The following is a 22,161-nucleotide window of genomic DNA, read 5'->3' as shown; positions in this document are numbered from 1 at the left end:
GGTTTACGACGCACGATCTTATCAACCCCACGATGGTTTCTCCGAGGGACTCCTTCCCTCGATACTACCGTCTCCTCGTTTCAGGGAAATCCTTCAAACGTCGAAATCACTTCGGTAGGTTACCGATTATACGAAGCACCGCGTTACCGGCGTACATTCTTGCGTTGGGCTGGCACTTAAGATACCGGGGGCTCCTTGTTCTTCGGAGAAGATAAAAACCGTGTAAAAAGTCGATTCCTGCCGATACTTTCACCGATAATTCTTTGGTCCTCTCGGGTTTTACAGGTCGTTCCGCGAGAAAAACGATCTACTTCGTCGATGAATCGTAGAGCAACGAGATCCTACATCGTCGTAGAACATAGAATACGGAGAGAAAGAATCGACGAAGACGGTCAGCGCTTGTCGGATCGGCTTCGAGATCGAGTTTAATCGAGCGTGCGCTCTTTCCCTGGGGTGTGCGGCCGGCATCCCTCCGAGTAACACGTGCCACTTGCTTTGTGCACGCGGTTTGCCGGATAAACGGCTCGACGACGAGTGCGTCGAACCGTGGTTCGTCAGTCGAGCAATTTCCTCGAACACCGTGTTTTTCGCCTAAACGGGAAGTTACGCGAGCGCGAAAGCGATCATTGGACTGCGACATCTTCTCGTTCTTCGCGTCTTCGCCTTCCGTTCGCTCGTCTCGTCGACCTATAATAACAGCCTCCCGCGGTCGCGACGAATAACACCTTTTACCCACGGTGGACGTTCCTCTCGACGTCTTTCGAGCAGCGACGCTATTAAACGATCGTCTCGAAAAATCTGCCGAATCTTTGATTTCTTTCTTTCAACGGACGAGATAACGCTCGGTAATATTTCGGGAAACGATCCTTTTACTCGGAGATTCGAACCGCTTCGAATCAGTATCGAAAAGTACGAGTTTCTTCTAAAATTATCCAAGCGACAATACCGTAACAAGCTGCAACGATGCGTGTGGAGAGCTTCGAGGTTCCGGTTATCCTAAAATTATCCTAGGATCTTCGTAAGACTCGTGAACGCGTATCCAGTAAGGGTCGCGTGCCGTCATCGGGAAACCTTTCCTATGGTCCCTCTGTTTCGTTCTTCGTTCGATCTCTTCTTTCTCGTTCGTCTGTTCGTCTCGTACGAGTAGGACCATTCGCAGCTGCTGCAGGCTCGTAACTCTTCTACGCGAGAGGGCGGTAATTTAAAACGTACTTTTGCCCCCGGTACGGGCACGGAAAACGAACGACTTCGACGACGCGTTCGCGACCTACAGTACGCCACGAGTTTCTACCAGCTGGTTTACGCTTCGTGGTACGTTTCGTGAAGCTAGTTCTCTTTTCGAGATGTATCGAGTGATCGGTGTCGAGCTACGCAGCAGAGGGATCTTAGAAGAAGATTAGAGCATCGTTGTTGCCGATATAGCATAAAAACGTTGAAACGTATCGGACGAATCGTGGAGAGAAGTCTCTCGGCGCTCGACGACGCGCACCCCCGGAGGTTTCATTTAGAATTTAGAGTCTAGACGTCCCCGTGGTCGGGTTCCCGGTATCTCTGATATTTATAATCGCGAAACTCGTCTCGCATTAAAAGGCCCGATTCTCGGATTAGCGGAAGCCCGTCCAGTCTTAGATCTCGCTGCGAGAGACGACCGACACATGTCGTGTCAAAAGGCAACGCACCGTCCCCCTCCCGTTCGTTTTCTCGCTTCTTCGACGATTCACCCTCCCGCCCTGGTTCCTTTCTGTTTCTCTTTCTCTTTCTTCTGGTCCTTCCATACGCCGATGTTGCTGCTCGACAACATCCCGTTTCTCGCGCCACTCGATCTCTGCTTCCCATTTTCCGTTCTCCGCTTTCAAACGTTCCGTAAATATCTCGAACGACATCGTTTTCCGTGCTCCGATCGTTCGGCTCGTTCGAGCTTTCGCGTTCTCGGCCCAGGCTTCTCGTTATAAGCTCGTCGAATGTTCGACGATCCAACGTCGCGATCGATATTGGCACGATTTTTCAAACTCGTATCGTTATCGAGCGTCGATCTTTCTGCGACGGGTGAACAGTCGGTTCCGTGATTGCAGCTGTCGGTAAAGGGTATATCCTTTGTCGTGGAAAAGCAAACGAAAGAAAGGTGTTTGAGTCCCGGTAAAAAGAGAGTACGTAATTGGCCTTTTTCCCGCGTGAAATTGAGTGAAATTGACGCGGCACGTGACATCTTCGGTTCCTTCGCGAAAATTACACGTAATGACCATGGTGATGAGCGTGGCCGTGAGCAGCTGTCGAAAAAATGACGGTTAAATACCGTCGCGTTTCGCGTGTTTGCCCTCGTTGCTGGCGATCCTTCGTCGAATCGTCCAGTCCGTTTTTCGCACGGGCTCTCGTCCAAGGGTGTTCTGTCGCGTCGAGGAAGGCTGGAAGACCGTAAACGAGCCGCGACTCGGCGTCGTCGGTGGCGTTTATTGAATTATTCCGGCCTGTCTCCGCGACCGACTCGCGCTCGAACGCGAGATTAATTTCGACGAGAAGGCGCGAACGCTCGAGCGAAAGCGAAAAGAGGAGAGGGGCGTGGGTCGCGGGCCGAACGAACAGAGGAGAAGGTTAAGAGGAGACGGAGGCACGCGTGGGACGCTTCATTTGCTTAATTGCGCTATTCACGGGACGCTCGGTCGCATTATTCGACCACGCGTGCAGCCGCGACGCGCGCCGATTAAGGAGAATTCGAGAATGCGCGAATGAACAAAACGAGGGAAGATACACCGTCTGTCCGACTGTCGTTCTTTTCACCGACGGTTTAAGATCCCGTCTTTGAACGAACCAACTATCGTCTTTTCCCTTTACTAGATGAGTCGATACTTCGCGCTATCGTGATCCTGGCGGATTACGTAACACCGTTTTTTAAGAGAAATCGTTGAAATTCTTCGACAATTCGCCAACAATTCGATTCTGAACTCGTTCGAGAACGGAGCGTGGATAATTGGCCGGCAGGCCGAGGTAATGAGTCGTGGTGAACGCCGGAGAGGCCGAAGCGTTATAGAACGTGCATAGATTGCTGCTCCGTGAGCGAGCGTGTCTCTTGAAAATTTGTTCGACCGCGTCAGCCGGCACTGTTCGCGTAGTTAGCATAAGCGACTCTTTGGTCGGTCGATAAAGAGGTTCCATTGTATCGCGGTGTCTCGCGACGAGAAATTAAAATGAACCGAAACACGCTGGAATCCGAAAAATCTTTGCCAGACGATGAATCGACGCGAACTCGACGGATTCATGGCTTTCTTTCGGTTCGCATTCCACACGGACGGTGACTCGTCCACGTGACGAAAGTACGTAAAAGGGTCATCGCCAGCGTCTTCCATCGAGAGACTCTCTATTCACGGTTCGCGGCAAGAAAAATTACGGGGGGTTTGATACGGCTACTATGACGACCGGGAGAGGCAAAGTGGCGCATAAGAGATACGTACGGGGAAAATCGGTCGACAAAGAACGATCGGAGATAATCTCCTTTTGTCAGGCGCGGCTTGAATCGCGAGACACTTTTTGTGACTGGTCTCGAACACGGGACCCTGAATGCACCATGGAAAAAAAATGAAAAAGAACCCGTGAGGATTCCGTGCATTTGTCTCCTCTTTCTACGCGGATGTCGCAAAGGCGACCGACGCGACTCGACCAGACGAAAGGGGGTATGAACGGAGACGATATTTTACATGCGTACGAACGCGTTCGAGCATACACTATTGGCCAAAAGTTGAGTCGGTAGGCTCGAGAATCGTAGAGACGTTAAACGACGCTATCGAGATCGTAACGAGACGGTTCGTTTCGATCCCGATCCGTAATAATTTCGACAATCGCGTGATCGAATTGCACGCGTTTGCGCGTTTACGAAACGGCAACTGTACGGCGCGAGTACGAGAACTAAACGAGTTACTCGAAGTATGCAAAATATCGAAAACGTATAAATTAAGATAATACTTGAAATTACACGGAAAGATAAAATATTTTGTGTCGCGATATCGTCGTATCCTAGAAAAAGCGATAACTGTTCGAAGACTTTTGAACGTTAGTGTACACCCATGGCACACACCGATGCGCGTATACGAACGAGGTATAAAACGTGAATGAATACGGGCGACACTTGCACCCACATGATTCATTGAAATTCAAATAATATCTCGCCGCCGACGACGAAGACGACCCTCCTGGACCAGTCTGCGTCCGACAGACATCGACGATATCGTTTCTGGTGTTCGTGTTGTCTGAGGCCTGACTGACACCCCATGAAAACGCGCGTGCTTTACATATATGCTTATAGGCCAATGCAAAGATATTCATTATAATAGCGAGTCACACACCAGGCCTCGTGTAATATAATGCAGCTTTGGTATGCTAACCGGGGTCAAAATATAACGCTCGCGACGCCGCCTCGCGCCACCCCGCGCCGCGATGCGGAGATTTCTTCCTCGTTGACTCGACGGATTCCACTCGTGTCCGTTTCCTTCCTTCGCGTCCATCCTTCCGATCGACGACGATTCAGGGGCTAGAGAAAGCTTCGTCGTCCTCTGGATCTAGCGCAAGTTCGATTAGCGCGCGAAAACTAGTCACGCTTCCCGATAAACCTGCACCACCGTCGTGTCGTCAATCTTATTTAAGCCTTATTTAAGCGGACCGTGAGAAAAGCGGAAGATGACTTTATTGCCGCAGCCTGTTCCGATGGCGTGCGACGAAGGATTGGTACGCGATAAGAAACGCGCTTATTACCATCGTCGTCATCGATCTCGCGTTCCAAGGATACCTTCGGTGATACGACAAACCGATTGTACCGTAGTTTTCGTAGTGGGTAACGAATCCCCGGAGAAAGACTGGGCGAAACGATCGTACGGCGCAAACTTTGTAGGCGGTTCCTTTTCGAAAACTCCAAGTTCGTACCTCCGTCTTATCTGATCGGAGAAGGAAGCGAGAAAAAAGGAAAATTGCACGGTTCTCGGGACGAGGGGTAGCAGCTCGTCACATCCTGTCGGGGAGGATGTCGGGGAAATCTTTGTTTTCGTATGGCTGAACCGCGTTGCACGGCGTAACGAACCAATTTGCCCGTCACCTAACCCGGAAATATCGCGGACCTCCATCATCGCGCGCCCTCTCCTTCCTGATTCGTATCTCCGCGAAATTACTGCCAACGATGAGTACCCATGGTCACGTGAGCAACAAAGTTAAACATCGTTTTGCACGAGGCGCACGCGATTCGACGCCGAGATAACGACGCCGCGTTTCTGACGTCTTGTTCGAAAGACACCTCTTTCGAGAATTCTTCGCCTCCGATCGGCCCCGATCGCGTCGGTCGTGTTGCTTCGCGAACGCGAGATTACGCTTACGAACGAACACGCTTCCGGAATACCCTCCATTTTGCTTTTCGTCCAGAGAAAATAAGCTCGAGTTAAATCGTTCCCAGCCAACCGAGTCAAGTCCTTGCAGGATGAGCGAGAGCGAGAGAGAGGGAATGCGCCTCGGTGCTCGCGATACCTCGCTTCTAACGAGCGCGAAAAGCGTAGGTAGCTTAATAGCCATATTTACAGCCTCATCCAATTATTGGGTAAACACGAAGAATCCACGGGTCAATATATCGTTTTCTTCTCCTCTTTTTTTTGCGACCAAGAAAAAGCTGATCGTTTACGGGTAAGCGATGCAGGTGTTACGCACCGAAGTAAGTAAGTAGATTAGTTGGTTCGCCGCGGTTTCTCGAGCGCAACACTGTTGCTCGCAATTTTGCCGTTTTTTGTTCCATGGCTCGTATTTTCTAGCTAGCTACGCGGTTAGGATTCTAGAAGGAAGCTCTACCGAGAGTAGAGCTTCTCGTTGCACGGATAACGAGAATTTTTCTGGCTATCGCGCGTTCTAAAGTCGTTCATCGAAAAATATGAACGAACGTTCGGAAGCTTTCAGAGTGACCCACATACGCGGCTCCGCGAACGATTTCTTTCGAGTCTTTCGAAGCATCTAACTCGATCCTTTCCGAATTAGCAGGAGAAACGAACAAATCATTACGCACCGCAACATCGCGGAAAACGAAGGGTCTTTTACGGCGGAACAAACGCTCGGACAATTCCCTGTGAGCGACCACGACTCCGTTCAATGATCATCTCGTTGCACCGTGCTGTAATTGCGCTTCTGCATGCACGGCCCTCCTAATTGATCGATAAGCGAGTATACGGAGATAATGACCGACAGGGGAATGTCGGCGACTGGAAGAAAAAAAGGAGGAAAATGAAGAATCCGTAAAAGGGGACATTAATTGACGAGCAGAGTCCTCGTGTCGAACGAAAGGGGTCAGTCCAGACGCTCCTAGAGTCGCGCTTCCTTTAAAAATTCGGCTAGCAACGCGACCGCGATAACGCGTTTGCATAATCGCGACGGTAACTCGAGGCAAATTCACCGGAGGATTCGCTTCGAGTCCAAGCCGAGCAAGGTGCACGCGAAAACGCGAACAAGTTCGAAATCGAACGTGGTCGTACATCGTACGCGTCGGATGCGCCCACTAAGACAGCCACGAAACGGTGTAAAGAACCGGTGTACGCGCGTATATGGCAGCGAAATACCCGGCAATTTGCAGGTTTACGAGTTATTTCACAATGGCTGCAAAGTATAGTGGTACGGTATTATACTGGTCGTGGTAGCGTACGGTCAGTGAACGATGGTACGAGCAAGGATGCAGGAACGATGCAAGGATACGCGTAGGTGTACGTAGCGAAAGACGAACTTCTGTTTCAATCGAAACAACGTATAATACAGAGGGACACGCGTGTACTTTGGAAACGAGGACTTGGCGAGATCGTTTAAGGAAATTGACCGATCGACCGAGTTTCTTTTTCGCAGTCGCGTAAAACGCCGTTCGACTTTTCGTTGATCGAAACGATCGTCGAATCAGCCGATTTCGTAATGAACTTACTAATTCACCGCGAGAAACAAACAACCTCGAATTTTTACGGTCGTCTAACGATCGCAACGTTTCGTTTTATTGGTTAAACGATCGTTAGACGAACGGATTTCTGAGATCGCGACGGTGTTACGGGAAACGAAAAATCGTAAATGTTTAATATCCTCGCCTTCGGGGAACGCGACTGCGCGACGGAATTGAAATAAAATATAGGTATTCTTCGACAAAGGAATCGCGATAAAGCGAGCATTTATCATCGCGAAATATAACTTGCATCGTTCTACATATATTCCTATATCGTCGACGATAAAACGCGACCAATAAGACGTCGCGATAGTTAGTGTTAATCCTTTTGCTACTTTTCGAGCAAAATAATTGTCGGACAATTTCTAAGCTCTTAGATACGCGTTCGCAGTCAACGGTTCCTCTAACTATTAAAAATAATACGTGTATTATTTATTGTTATTTAGCGCGATAAGAAGAACGATAATTTCTATTCAAGTTATTCGCAGCGAGTTCGAATAACTTCGAAACGGGACAACTCCGTTCCATCGGTGTCGTTTTAACCGATGCCGAGGTTCGTCGAAAATCGATCGAGGGACGGGAACGAGTTCGCGGGCAGAGGTTAAATTTGGTGCGCGAGTGATCGAGAGTCGGAGACAGCTCGCGAGAAAGGGAAAAGATTCTCATAGGTCACGGAGGGAGAAGGGAAGGAACCACCGTCTCCGTTAAGAAGAAAGATTAAAGACCCTGCAAGTACGCCCCCACCGGAATGATGGATGCGATCCGTGAGACGCGGGCGCCGCTCTTCGAGTAGGTGGAGACTTCCATTTTCATTCCTACGCTTGCTCCATCGTCTCCCTCCTAGCGGTACGTTCGCGTTTTCTCGCGTTCGTAAGGTTTAATCGGCGCAAACGTCGCGCGCAAACTCCCTGCGAGAACGCGATCACCCTCCGCGTCGAACCCCTAACCGACGCGCTCGCGACTTCGACGTCGAAAGGGTGGAGGAATCGCTGTAAGAGAGTCGATTCGATTCGCGAACAACGAAGAGAGAACGGTGGCTCGCGCGTCTGAACAACAATCTAAATGGTAATCCAACACCACACCCTCTTTGCAAAAACTGAAAAGCACGCGGGTCGTAGGATAGGCCGAAGCACCGTGGACCAAACAAAAATATCCCGGAGAAGACGAGACGAGACGAGACGAGACGAGACGAGACGAGACAAAAAGCGTTAACAAGGATGTCCAACTAATTCTATGACTAACGTCCATCCCGGCCTACCAACTCCTCTCTATTTCGTATACCAGTATTTTCGCGTCTTTCGGCCTATCTTCCTTTCTCTATCGTTCACCCTCGTTCTCCCTTCGTACACGCGCTCTCTTACGTCGCGCGGCCCCTTCTTGTCTCGCGAACGCCACGAAACGAGTCCGTGTTCGGGGGACGAACGGTCCGAGGGTAATTATCTCTCGGTCGTGTAAAAATAATAATTAGCTCCCATCGTTGCATTAATTAAAGCCCCCACTCCGTGGACGGTTTCCTTTTCGCCTCTTTCTCTCGCGCGAACGCTCTCGCCGCCCATAATTACGCGTCCCTTATGCCACTAACCACTGTCCCACAAAGGGCAACCGCTTTACACGCCCACGTCGCTCGCGCGAACACCTCCGGGAACACGATCCATCGCGAGAATCGTCTTCGAAACTCGTTCGGTCTTCGATGCTTTCCTACGTTCGCCATTTCTACGCTCATCGATCAGATTCAACGGCGATTACGCGAACGACGTTAATTGCTTTCGCGCTCGTACATAAGAGAATCGATTCAATCGAGGTTTATAAGGATTTTGAGCATGGTTGTTGGAAAAAAAACAAGAACAACCAACGAATTTCGTCGTAATTAGCATACGAAGAAACAAACATACTGTATAAGACAGGTAGGTACTTGCCTGACGCACCTGTTTGAACTGCTCTTCGAAACTCCAGCTGGTCTGTTGCTGATGATTCGTTCCTGTCGCGTTGTTCTGCGAAAGACTACTACCCTCTCGTGGCTCGCCACCGTTCCTGGCGCTGCCTTGCGACGATTCGCTGGAATGCGAGCTAGCCGAGGACGTTATCTGACTTCCTAGTATACCGCTTCCGACTCCGGTTGTCGCTACTGGCTGCGAGTGACTGTTTTGCGAATGTTGTTGTTGTTGAGGCGTTAGAAACGCTGCCGGTGGCGGAAACGAAAACGGCAAATTGAAGCCACCGCTACCCATCGCGGCTTGAAGCGCTTCCAGTCCACTTTTGTTGTTCAACGCGTCCACTTCGGTTTGCTGCGCAACAATCGAAAAGAAAAAAGTTTCGTTTAACGCGACGTTTTTTCGGTGAAAAAAAAAAAATTCAAAGAAAAACGGAAGTTCGCGGTCGATTCGTTCGATCGGATTTGAATAGGAAATCGTGAATGTACGCGCTTGGTTGACGAGTTGAAAGCAACCATCGTAAAAAATGCTCTCGTTCTTTGCTCGCGCAACGAAAGAAAAAAAGGAACAGGCCGCCAAGTAGGCGCCGCTGTTACGACGAGCGTTAATAGCCACGCGATTGTTGCAACGGTCTCGCGCGATTTTCAAAACCGCGTGCCACCGCTATTTGTTCCTTTCTATGCAACGAACATTTGCTTTTTTCGCTATTCCTTTTAGCTCCGTCGATAATGAAATATGCGGTTCGCTTACGTCCGTCGAGATACGAGAACTTGGTGGCGTATCGTTTTATGCAACGTATTCGCGACACGACGCGACGACGAGGGGTTAATAAAAGAGTATTTACGTTCCCGTTCCGATCGTCGAGCGAGCAAACGAACGAACTCGAATCGTGCAAAAAGCCTTTTCACTGACCTCCATTTTCAGTTTAGCCAGAAAATGTGGATGGTGGGTGCCCATCAGACTGTTCAAGTGTGTTAATGGAGTAGGTGTACCAGTCGGCACGGATGCATTATCCGACGAGGAGTGCGTGTTACCCTGAAGTGGTTGCTGAGGTAACTCTTCTCCGCTCTCCTCGTCCTGCAGGTCTGGATCCGACAAATCCTCCTCCTGATGCGACTGAAAACAAAGTAACGATTCTGGTTAGACGATTGAATCGCTCGTATCGGATTTATCGCGTATACGATTTCGTAACGACCGTTTACGTTTCGATCGGCTTTTCCTTCGGTATCGTTCAACGCACGTTTGGCTACTAGTTTTTACTTTCGCCGAATATCGCGAAAATGCGAAACCGTTTGAAACAAATTTTTCCACGGCTACGTCGCGACGCTCGACGCGTCGAAGGAAAAGACTCCGCGTGTTTTGCCGATAAATGAAAGAATTTTTTTACGCGTTTTCTCGGTATTCGCGATTAACAATATTTATTCGTCGAACGACGTCGTAACAGTCGAGCAAATTTCAACGCGATTCCGCTCGAAAAAGGAAACTCCGGGTTGAGTCGATAAGGCGATATCGAGCGAACAGGTACAATCGTGAGTAAGGAGGGCAGATATCGAAGGCATTAAACATTAATTAGGAAAATGGCGAATGCTACGCGGTTATATACGACGAGATAACGACTATCGGTCAGGCATTATTATGCTACGGGTGTCATAAGTGTTTTACGGCTGTGCCCGTTGTACCGGTGTCGAGATAAAACTGTACACAAAGTGACATTACACCGTGAACGGAAATGAACCGTCGTAAAAAGCGTGGAAAAAACGGATGTTCCGTTGCTTTTGTCGCGAATCGATTCCTCGTCGCGATCGTCTCGAGCGGTGGCTACCAAACGACTTTACGAACAATTTCCTTCGAAGGAAGACGATTCTTTTCCTTTTCGCGAGTGCGCGGTAAATTTCAAATTTCCAAGTATAGTCTCTCCCTGGAATAGTTTTACCAGCTGGTACTTTCGTTTCAGAATCGACGTTATCGGACAACCGCTTTCTCACGATCGTATCGGCACGGGTTATTAGTTGCCGCCATTTTCTGCGGGTCAGACGAACACGCTCCTGCTGAGATTACGTTACCAGACAACACGGTCACGACTCTGAAAACACTGTTTCTACGATACGCTCGTTGTATTTCGCCTCGATGCCTGTTAGACGATTTCACGGAAACGAATACAGAGTCACGACTCCGAATTTCGTTTCTGTCGTTTCGTTGCCTTACACCTACTTCTCGATAGCTTGTCCGGCCGTTCGAACGGGTACACCGTCCAACGATCCGAGGAAACAAAATTCGAAGGGCGTTCGCTGCTTCGCCGAAGGTGTGCCTTCCTCCCTTTATCTACGAGAACATGCAAATAGATTCGTCGAATTTTTCGAGCGTATTCAAATGGCGCGGCGAGGGTCTACCTGAAAAGGGCGGACTTGGATAAATATATGCCTATCGAAGCGCAGGTGCCGCGCGCAGGGTGTACCGACCAGCGAATGGTCCTGATCTAAAAACGGAATCATGATCGAGAAAAAGGAACGAGCAGATACAACGACGGTCCCTCTGTCGGCGTTTCGAGCACGTGTGATAATATTGACCCTTCGAGGTGGTCAACGATGGACGCGTCGTTCCCCTCCTACGGTCCCCCCTATGGAATCCTAATCAAACACGGAACAACTTCACCCTTGGAATTTCCAATCCGTTCGACTAATGGGACAATTGCCTTTTCGCTCCGTTATTACTCCGCGATCCAGTGTCGGCCGTCCTGCACGGAATTTCGAAGATTCTTTAAAACGTTCGACGATTCGGCGAACGAGTTTCAGAATCGTACGGCCGGGTTCGCCCGACTAGGAGATCCTTTTTAGACGAATTCGAACACCTACGTGCGAACAGCCGGTTCGAGTTAAAACAATAGCAGTCCGAGGACGCCTCTACCGTGATTATCGTAATGACGACCCAGTCCCCGAGATAGCATCCTAGCACCTCTTCAATGATATGATTTGTAGCCTGTTGCGCGACCAGAATACAGACGCGAGGATTAACGTTAACCGCCGCGCAGTCGTTTCGCCTTGTCACCTCCTTTTCTTCAAAATTTACTTCCTACGTACATATTCTACGCGAATTCGGATGCCGCTGTCAAAGCTCTGACTACCCATCAAATTATTCGCTGTAACGATTGACTACGTCGTACATTTCGAAGATATCTTTAAAAGTTTTGCTCTACCGAGGACGCTAGTTAGCGACGAACGGAATACGTCGACGAAGAACGAGAGCGTCGAGAACGAAGAAACTTACTGTTCCTTTCTAAGCTGCACCAGCCAGAGCTTCGGGAAAGACTGTTATCCTGGCCAAACAAGTGGGCGCGGCTTTTGACCGAACGAAATCACTCCCACGTTTCTGTCACCGGAAGATACCCGGAGCGGAATGCGAGTCTGTCCTCGCATAATTCGGAGGTTCGCCTACCGAAAACACGTTCGACCCAACCATCGATTTCCAGCCGGTCAATCGAGTCAAAGAGATTTCGCTCGTACACCTCTATCGAATCGAACGGATAATCTCCTTTGTTCGAGCAAAAGTTGCGAACCAGCGAATGACGTCGACTTTACCGAACGTTCAATTATCGTTCCGCCGTGACGGTTATTTTCGACTCGGGACGGTTAAAAAAAAACACTCGTAAATGAGATTTTTACATCCGATCGTAACGTGATCACGAGTTTGGTGAATTGGCCGATTACTTTTGTGCGAGATCAAATTTCGATAAAGTTGCGTGGAAAGAAAAAATAGAAAGACGGAAAATTATAAGATGAGAAATATGAACGGTTTAGAACTGGCGCGATAGCGTGACAATAATTAGAATATTTCTAGACAAGTCGACCGTGACAGCGCCTCGAGCGTTTAGGCGATGATTTACTAGTCGCATGAACATGGTCGCACGTGTGGGTCTTTGTTACCCAGACCATGGCTACACCCGCGAAGCGTGCAAACTATAAGATATAAACAACAAAACAATCGTACACTAGGGACGACGGACGCGGCGATAAATCAACCGACACTCCGGTTATCTGCCGTGGCTCGTGAGGGATAGCGCGTCGCGGACCATCTTCTGGTAAATTTAGCTATTGTGTCGTTAAAATGTCTTCATGAAGTCGCGGATGCGATTCGATAGAATGTTTGTTAGCCGCGGTGCGCCGATGTCGGATTCGATCGCTACCGTTTCGATTAACAGGCTTAACTAGGCTATCCTCTGGCTCCGATTTTTTATCGCGTTACGAAGTCACCTGTCACAACAATAATATCTTAATATCTTAATCGAGCGCGACATTTAACAGTTTGTGGGTTAATTAAAAGCGAAAGACTATTCTTGCCGTTACGAAGAACGACGCGACTTGAACGATTCGTTCTTCGGAATTAAACGATCCCTTTGCGTGGTTGTATCGCGATAAAGTGCCAAGTATAAGCTTCTGCGAGCGGCGAGGAGCGGAAAAATGAGCAAACACCGCGATTCCAGGCATATTACACGGACGATTAATTTCAGGCCACCTCGGGCGCGAGGCGTTCGCGAGATATATCGCGCGCGGTTTAAAACATCGCGTCGCGAGATTCGTCGATTATTCAAACGCTGCCGCCTCGATGATTTCGGCAACGCGTCCCTTCGCTTAAGTTATCGCTCGTAAAACGCCCGAACGCGTTTCTCGTCACCGAACGAAACTTTGTCTCTCGCTTTCGTCCTCCTCTTCTTCTTTTAATCGTCTTCCAAAACTCGCGCCTTCCCGTTATAAATCCTGGTTATAGAGTATCTCGATCGTTCTAGCGCTCAAAAATGAGCTCTGTTAATTCGCATTGTACCGAAACGCGTTCGAGTCGAGAACTGTCGGTGTTAAAGGAGAAATAAAACGAGCCTTTATTGTCGCGAAACATGAAAAAATGCGTATTGGTCGTGCGAGTGGCAAATTGAAACGCGTAAAGGATGTGCAACGCGTTATCGGCAATGTTATCGGAGCTCATTTCCTAAGTCGGTAACACGTGAAACGGGTTTTCAGTAATTGCTTCGCGCGTTATCGTAGCAACGTAACCGTCTCTCCTTTTCTCTGGGTTCGAACAGAATTTCCATCGAACGATCGTCAACGTTATCTCGTATAAAATAGATGGACGTTACACGGTGCGAGCGATACCGGCTTGATAGCGAGAACCGGCGGAAATTAACTCGATGATTAATCGTTCGATGAGGAAAAAATAAATGTAAATATCGTCTCGTATCGCGAAGAATACGCTAAAGAGTAGCGACGTTAGTAGAAGACGTTAAAAGAGTAAGAAAGTACACGTCGAAATTCGTTACCCCAGCGGAATTTCAATTGTAACGTGAACTAGATTGTACCTTGTCGCGGAATGGAATCAAGGAATTCCGGGCGAAAAACGAGTTGGAGGCGCAACGATTTAATGAATGATCTCGACGGTTCGTTCATCGAGCAAACGCAATAAAAACGAAAGTTTAAGTATCTACAGGAGTTCCGTGGAGACCCCCCGCGGTGCTCCCACGTAGAGATCACGGCTTCATCACCAGGATCTTTTCTCTCTTCTTACGTACGCCTTCTACGCGCGACTGCGTGTAGTCGAACGTTGGTGAAATAAATTCATAAGTGGCCGATGATAAACAGCTCCGAATCGAAGTCGTTTTGGCAGATCGATCGATTTAGATTGAGAGATTACCCCTGCCGGTCACCGTCGTGTCGTGGGGATGAAGAGGAAACGCGGGGCCCGAACGGAGAGGAACGAGCTGATTTATCGGCCGGGCCAGAACTTTTGTCAGGTATATAAATTCATTGACCATCGGAATCGTCATCGCTGTAATCGCCTTTATTTATCAATATCGCCGGGAAGGCGCATCGATCAGACTTGTCTATTTAAGAGAAGCTTCCTACGGGACACCTTCGTCCGCTTCGTCGTGAACCCTGCGCCGCAGGGTTATTTAACCCTTTCGTATCCGAATACGAATTTCCCTTATCGGCGAGGAGATTTTTATTTACGAAGAACGTTTGGAGAAATTGGTCGAACAGGCTCTAACAACTAGGATCGACTCGTAAAACCGTGGAGCCGCGCTACGGCTCGCCTTCTGCGCGCCACAACCTCGGCTTCCACGTGTTTGCCAGATTCGAGATCTCTCGAACCTCTCGCCGCAAGCACGAATTATTTTTATCGATCTTCTCTTATGCAACCTCTGTTTCCCTTGGCAGGGGGTGTGCCTCCGAGACAGGCCAATCGTTCCGTTCTACCAGCGACTCGATATCGTTCCATCGAATCATTTGGGGAAGTCGATGTTAGCAGCGACGTATATCATCGATTAAAGACGCTTCAAAATCGCGTATACGTCGGACGTTAGATTTATCCCAGACAAGAACAACCCGTACTAAAAGGGGATGACGAACGAAGCGACGCGGACACGAGTCCGCGGTCGATTGTTTTCAAGCGTAGACAGGCGTCGTCGGCGTAAAGCTTTGCGGGCCGCGAGAAAAGCTGTCTCGATCGGCGGCCACGTCACGACGAGAGAGAGAGCTTATACGTGTCCCCCTGGCTCCGAGGGCGGTCCGCAAGATCAAGTTCGGGGAAAAGGGTCCCCATCGCGAGAGCCATATTTATAACCGTGGCGTATTTCGTGTAAAGTAAATCGGAGACGCGGTGGAAAGACGGACGGACGATGCCTGGCTCCGCCAGATTTAATTAATGACCCGCCGAGTTTGATCTGCCGCTACAAAGACCGAACGCAACCCACGAATCTCTCTCTTTCTCTCTTGTTTCGTCTTCTTCTTCTTCTTCTTCTTCTTCTCTTTCTTCTTCTCCTCCTCCTCCTCCTCCTCCTTCTGCTTCTTCTGTTTCTCTCGTGCTGTTGCTGCTAGCCACGCAACGTCACCGAAAGCTCGTCGAAAGAAGCAAGAGGGCCAAAGGCAACGTTTATTTCGGTCTTGAAGCGAGTAAACGCGCGAAAGGGCAACCTCTGCTCGTTCTCTCTTTTATCGTTGGAGCGCCATGCAAAGTCTCTCGGCCCTTTAACCGTTTCATTACACGGCCAATTCCTCTGCCTCCCACTTGGACCTTCTACGCGACAAATTGCGAAATTCGAGTCAACTTCCTCTTTACGATTCATCGAGGTGCTCGATACATTGTAAAACGATCGCTGAAACGTGGTCCTAGTCTCGAGGACTACATGTACAATTTCTTCTTCGTTGAATCTTCGTTGAAATTTTTCTAATCAACGCCTAATTCGGAGCTTGACCCATATTTTCATCTTTCCGTAACGAAGGAAACGTCGACGCGAAACGTTTAATTTCAGCCGACGAACCGTTCCAAATTTTGTTTCTTTTCTTTCCTCTGTTTTTCGTTGGTACAGGTGTCGAAAGAAGCAGATTGATCGATCAGGGTCGTCGAATGGAACGCGCGTTAATTTTGCGCGGAATTATCCGCAGGACTGACCCGCGGTACGCGCGCGAGATTTATTTCTGTGCCAGGGTCGTACGTAAATGGTCGCACGCGTTATTTATCCGTCTATCGATGTTTTTTAATCCGCTTTTAATCCACCGTCGAACAGCGAAACGAAAAGAAACGAGAGTTCCGAGAATGCTGTAGAAAATTCGACGCGTCGAGCAACGATCGGTACAGTTTTCGATGCACGAATCGTAAATTCGAATTAATCGGTCGACGTCGTTCGATGTTAAATATCCTCTAGGCTCCATCCGAGCCTTCGAAAAAGTTTTCACTCGGATCTGACGCGTGGGAGAGAGAGACTGATCTCTCGCTCGTGGTAGTTTGTCCGCGAGAAAATCGGATCGAGAGATGGCGATACAGAAATACCGAATAGTTGTCTAAAAGTGTGTGACGGACGGACAGCTGGCCGTCATTAAAACCCCATTAGCGAGGAGCTCCCCTCTGGACCACGGTAACACAGCCCCCCGAGTTCTAACAATATCTTCCACCGACGCTCCGCCACCACCCACGCTATTAATATTGCTCTATACCCTCCCCCTTGGCGGCCAACGCGGCACACACCCGCCCCCTTCGAAATCTTGCCTCTTACCCCCGTTGCTCCTTTTCTTACAAACTAAGAATTCGCGTGTACCTCGTCGTCTCTTGGATTTAGATGACAATTACTGGCTCTAGGCTGTTCGCAACGACGTCCTTTGTGCTCGTTGTCTCGTCGTTCCGTCTCGTCGTCGCGCGTATTCGTCCGACCAGATTTCCGTTGCGACTCTCTCCGCTTGAACAGGGTACGCGATTATTATAATTGCTTTTGCAACTGTGTTTCAAATTGTCTCGGCTCGGTTGGAAAGCTGCTGACGGAATTTTAACGATCACCGCGTGTTTCGTGCCACGAGACTCGTTCACCTGTTACCTCGACAACGTACTTTGCCGATTAGAATCGATACAGTTGATTCGCGATCGTTTCTACCGCTAGCGTAAATCGTAAGGTTCGCAACGACCGATCGATCGATAGCATACCGATAATAGACCGATCGGTAGACCTTGAGATTTTCGAGAATCCTCGAGAGACCCTTGGCTACCTGAAAGACTAATTACGCTGTAGGGTCTAGCGGTTCCTAGTATGCCCAAAACGATGACTCACGCCCGCTGTACTGTGCTTTGCTGTACCGTGCCGTGCCGGAAGAGCTCTCCCTTCTTACGATGCCGATGTTTTTCCCTCGGATGTACTCTACCTAACCCGGTTTATCGAAAAATCGCGCGATTGGAAGAAGCGTTGTTTGTTTTAGCGACGAAAGGCCGGAAACTGGAAACACAAGGGCCGAAGGATTCTCGGTGGAGAGTATGCACGGAATGTCCATTAGAACACGAAGCATTGTCTTATCTGGGTGAGCCGCGTGTTTGCGTGTATCGCGTATTGCCGATTACGAGGGTGGTAGGAAAGTCCGTGTATACGTCATAGAAACGCATAGAAATTTCGTGAATTTCGATTTATCTAGGAATGTTGTCGCGAAGGAAAAAGAGGGTCTTAGAAAAGAAACACCGCTTAAGAGAAAGATACGAAATCGATCGGATATAAGCGTAGAATCCGATGCGTAGACGGTGGACGGTAGAACGGTCGGAAACGAGTATAAAAGATTAAAGGATTAAGAGAGCAAATACGGACAGGCGATAATTAAGAAGAAATGTTAAACGCACCGAAATCGTAGAAACTGTCCTTAGGTTCGAATAAACCGGGAAATCCCGAAAATCTATTGTCAACGAACCGGGAGGCCCACCATCTGTCGACCACATGATCGCTTCCAGTTTCTCCTTACCTCTCCTTCCTCCTTCTGGTCCGTCTTCGCTCTGTCCTAATCCCCGATTTTCCTTCCGCGAAACCGTCACTGTCTTAGACCATAACCTAGAATAACCAAGATGCTTGCGGACTCCTTAGGCGGTACTCGTAAGAATAGAACGAATCGTTTGAAAACCGTTCGAGGAACTTAACGAGCTTTACTCCGCCGTCGAGCGTATCGGATTTGCCTATTGTTTTCGAGCTTCCATCGCACCGTACCCCACGCAAATACCAACTCGTGCATTCGTTTTCTCGAACGGAACGACGCTCGTTTGGAATTCGGAAAGTTTGAAAATGGATACTGACTTATTGTCGGGACTCGATCGACGCAACAGTATTTCTTTCCGACTGACTACTTAGTTCTCTAGTTTAATAGTCGAGAAATTCCTCTTTTGGTGCGTGGTGCAGCTAGAGGATATATTCTAATCGAGAACAGCGTGTAAATACACGTGTTACGACTAGTCTAGCAGCAAAGAAAATAAAACAACGTTCGACGAAAGCAATTTACCGATGATACGCCACGACGGTCAGGCACCGAACGCGTAATCCACACATTTATCATCGGTACGAAAATAAAATAAAAAACATCGTCGAGCAGAAAGTAAGATCGATTGCCGCGTCGACCCCCGAGAAGACGAGCAGGACCACTCGCGTTCTGAAATAATGCCAACGACATCGGATATCGGTGGAATTTTTAACGAACACCCACGTGATTTACGTCCAAACGGTTTTTCGCTTCGAACCGAACGCATAGATCGCGATGTTTCGAACAAAGAAGTTCGCCTAAACTTAGCCCAGCATTTTTCGATAACCGAGTTTTCTATTAAAACTCGTGATCGCACTCGCGTTACCGTCATCGCGTACGAGTCGACGCATCGCGGAAGAAACCGAACGAGAAGGAGCAAATTCGTAAGACAGTCTGTCCAGTCTTAAGCGGTCCCGCCGTAGTTTTTCCTCCTTATCTGAGACACATTCTCAGATAAGAGAGGACATCGTCGACAAGCAACATTTTCCACTCGACTCACCGGAAAACATCTCGCCAGCAGCCAGGCCAGATTACCACCCCTGGGTTCGGTCACGTTTTCTCGTTCTACGATTCCACCGAACCGATACGAAAATAACCAGCGATATCGTCGCCAAAAATCGACTCGATTCGTCGGAAATTGTTTCGTCGACAGCCAATAGCTAAGATTATCGGTAGAAGAATCGATACTCTCGAATACGCTCGACGTTCCGTAGGATTTTTCAAGAACATCGGAGCAGGAGAAAACACCAGATGCTCGTAAAAGGAAGTAGCCTTGACCTTGGAACACGCTGGAGTAGAGAAGCAGCGCGTGCCTACTCGAGCGTTTATCTATGCTCGACCGTTCAAAATTCTCGAGAGCGATAATACGACAAAAGGGACAGAGAAATTGTTCGTTTCGTCGAAAGAGGATCGGAAGCGACTTCCACTGCGGTTAACTTTCAATACCCTTCCGGTAGTGCGAGCGGTTTCTTTCGCTTCGGTGCTGCTCGATCCATCGATCGATCGAATGACAGCTGAGCAACTTTCTTTCGATCGATCACGGAAGTTGCGCGATTCGACGAGTTTGCTACTTCCGTCGATTATCCGGCCCATCGTTTCCAATTTACGTTTAGTCGAAAGTAACTGGACCAAACGCGAATTGAGTATGGGAGGACGCGACCAGACGAAACGAGCCGCGTTCGATCGAAAAAGACGATAGGAAGACGGGGTGCGAAGTGGTTGGCGTGATCCAAGGTCATCGAGAGGGAGAAAAAGAAAAGAACGAAAAGGACGAGAAACGGAGAAACGACGCGACGATGACGATGGCTGATCGCGTGTCCGTCCCGAGAAGAACGGGAGCCGACAGTGGCTCTTTTGGCCGCTTGAATGAATAATCGGTCCGCAGTTCGTGCACGGGATACACACGGAAATCTCAGCCAGGCTCGAAATTACGCCTCCACCTAACCATTTATTTAAACGTTAATTTAATGATACAGAGGAACCTCGACAAAACGAGCATTTCGCGCGAGCTTGAAATCGCTCCTTGTTCGACGAACGATCTACCAAAAATATCGAACGATTTTTTCGTTCGGAACAGCCTCCGTAGTTTTTACGAAAATATAGGGCAATAGAAGTTTTTCGATCATCGAGGCGTACCGATCGTGGACTGGGTCAACTTCCTCCCTCTCTTTGCATCGTCCGTTTTTTCCTCGCTCTCGGGAGCGCGATCTCCTTCTAGCTTTCCTACCCGCGCGAACAACGATTGTATTATCCCGGTAGTTAATGCTATTTCGTGAGGCGAGTTTGACGAGTTTACGACGCGATTCTACGAGGGTACGAAACGGACGTACGGGGCCCCGTCACCCTCCCGCCTCTCCCGCCATCCTTGATTTATGCCCGACGTTACCTTTGCCAACGGATTTACATCCCGATATTTATTATTCGCAATATTATCGCGCGCCTTTATTGCGTTAGTCGAAAAGCCTCGAACGCCAGTTTTGCCGTCAAGCCTGTGGGTCCCTCTCCTTCTTTCTTTTTTCTCCCCCTTGTTCGCGATGTCTACGGACATCGATGAGATTTCTCGAAACAACTTCTCTCGCGCCTTCTATCGATTCGTTGCTCGAACGATTAGGCTACGAAGGAAAATTTCTATCGACGAGTTCGTCGGAATAATTAAGAAAAGGGAACCTATTAGTCTGATGTCGATCCTGTACAGTGATCGTCGTTAATATTCTCTCACGGAATAAACGCGAGGCCAAAGATCGGCGTATCAAGTTATTCCACGAATTTGATCGGGACATTGCGTGACTACTAATATTCCTGAAACGTTTGGTATAGCAGAGGCAGTATATAATAACCCACACACGAGGATCATCTTTGATCTCGTGTTTAGAATGTTACGTTCCCGATAATTGGATTAATAAGCCTTTTTTCTGTCCGGCTGCGATACCTGTGTAATCTGTTCGAAATTCCGCTCGATAACAACGAACGAGCGTGTACGAATCGTAAAATTTGTTTATAAATATTTTTCTGTCGAGGGAAGCACGACCTTTCCCCGTTGAAACGAAGTTGTTTTTTCGAGATCGAACGAAACGGAACACCGGCACATAAATCGCCAAGCACCGCGTTGAATCGCGACTGCCGGAGCCACCGAGGTGGTCCTTCCAACCCAAAGAACCTTAGTAGCGGCTTTCGAGAAGACCGCGGCGCGTAAACGCGTGTTTATAATAAAGTACGCCAGTGGAGCGCAGTCGCTATACGAGTTTGTAAACTGTGTTCGCGAGATGTGTGAGAAAGCGAGAGAGAGGTGACATATTGGCCTGTAAAAGCTCCCGGGGGTGTTGTTGACGTCGCCGTGTCAAACACCGTGCCGCGCGGACGTATTTAAGTACGTTTCTATTTTAACCCTTTCGTCACCGAATTGATTTTTTTTTTTTCACCAATTATCGACTATTCGAAGAACGTCAAACGCGCAACAACTTTTCTTTTATCTCCATCTTTCGTGTTCAAGAAGAAGTCCTTCTTGAAAATTGGTAGCTAGCGTAAAGAAAACAATTAGCCATCGTTCGTAAACCGCTCCGTCGCGTCGCGTCGTGACGAATTGAATGCGCTAAACCCGCAGAAAGAGAACGTGATCGATACGCGAGACGACATACAGGGTGTGTTAAAAAGATCGCGGAACGGAAAGGCAACGATGCAGAGGTCCTGGTAATCGAGAATAGGATTCTGAGAGCGGTGGAGGGAAGGGGTTGGCTAGACGGGCGTCGATGCGGAGCACGGGGCAAATTCGCGTACGGAGCGCGAACAAGAAGGTAAACGAGAAAGAAACGGGATACCGTAAACACAGGGCTTCTCGCCACGGACTTAAGGTCTGTTCGTTGGGGAGGTTGTCGGTGCGAGCAGCCACGCGACCTCGCCTACGTACAAACGCCTCCTGATCTCGCCGATTCGGAAAGTATCGAATACCCCTTACGCGTCCGAGATTCGTCATCGAAGAATCCGAAGCTTCGAAGGTTCG

The 22,161-nt window shown here is 48.8% G+C and overlaps 1 protein-coding gene across 3 annotated transcripts in view; it reads right to left on the bottom strand.

The window, feature by feature from the left end:
• Nucleotides 1–22,161, bottom strand: part of retn (retained) — a 71,336-nt gene that overhangs the window by 35,312 nt on the left and 13,863 nt on the right. Inside the window, exons 1-3 of one of the 3 annotated variants that reach the window (XM_076538244.1) lie at nt 18,120–18,205; nt 9,778–9,981; nt 8,851–9,219 (exon numbers count right to left, since the gene is read on the bottom strand). In XM_076538244.1, the coding sequence (XP_076394359.1) occupies nt 8,851–9,219; nt 9,778–9,822 (414 nt within the window). In that variant the 5' untranslated portion in view covers nt 9,823–9,981; nt 18,120–18,205. Of the gene's footprint in view, nt 1–8,850; nt 9,220–9,777; nt 9,982–18,119; nt 18,206–22,161 lie in introns of those variants that run through there. The other 2 variants (XM_076538242.1, XM_076538243.1) reach the window with 2 other exon arrangements.

Source organism: Megachile rotundata, chromosome 12 (genome assembly GCF_050947335.1).
Source record: "Megachile rotundata isolate GNS110a chromosome 12, iyMegRotu1, whole genome shotgun sequence".
Lineage (NCBI taxonomy): Eukaryota > Metazoa > Arthropoda > Insecta > Hymenoptera > Megachilidae > Megachile > Megachile rotundata.
The sequence above is the reverse complement of the archived record's forward strand: the minus strand, read 5'-3'. Positions and strand labels throughout refer to the sequence as shown.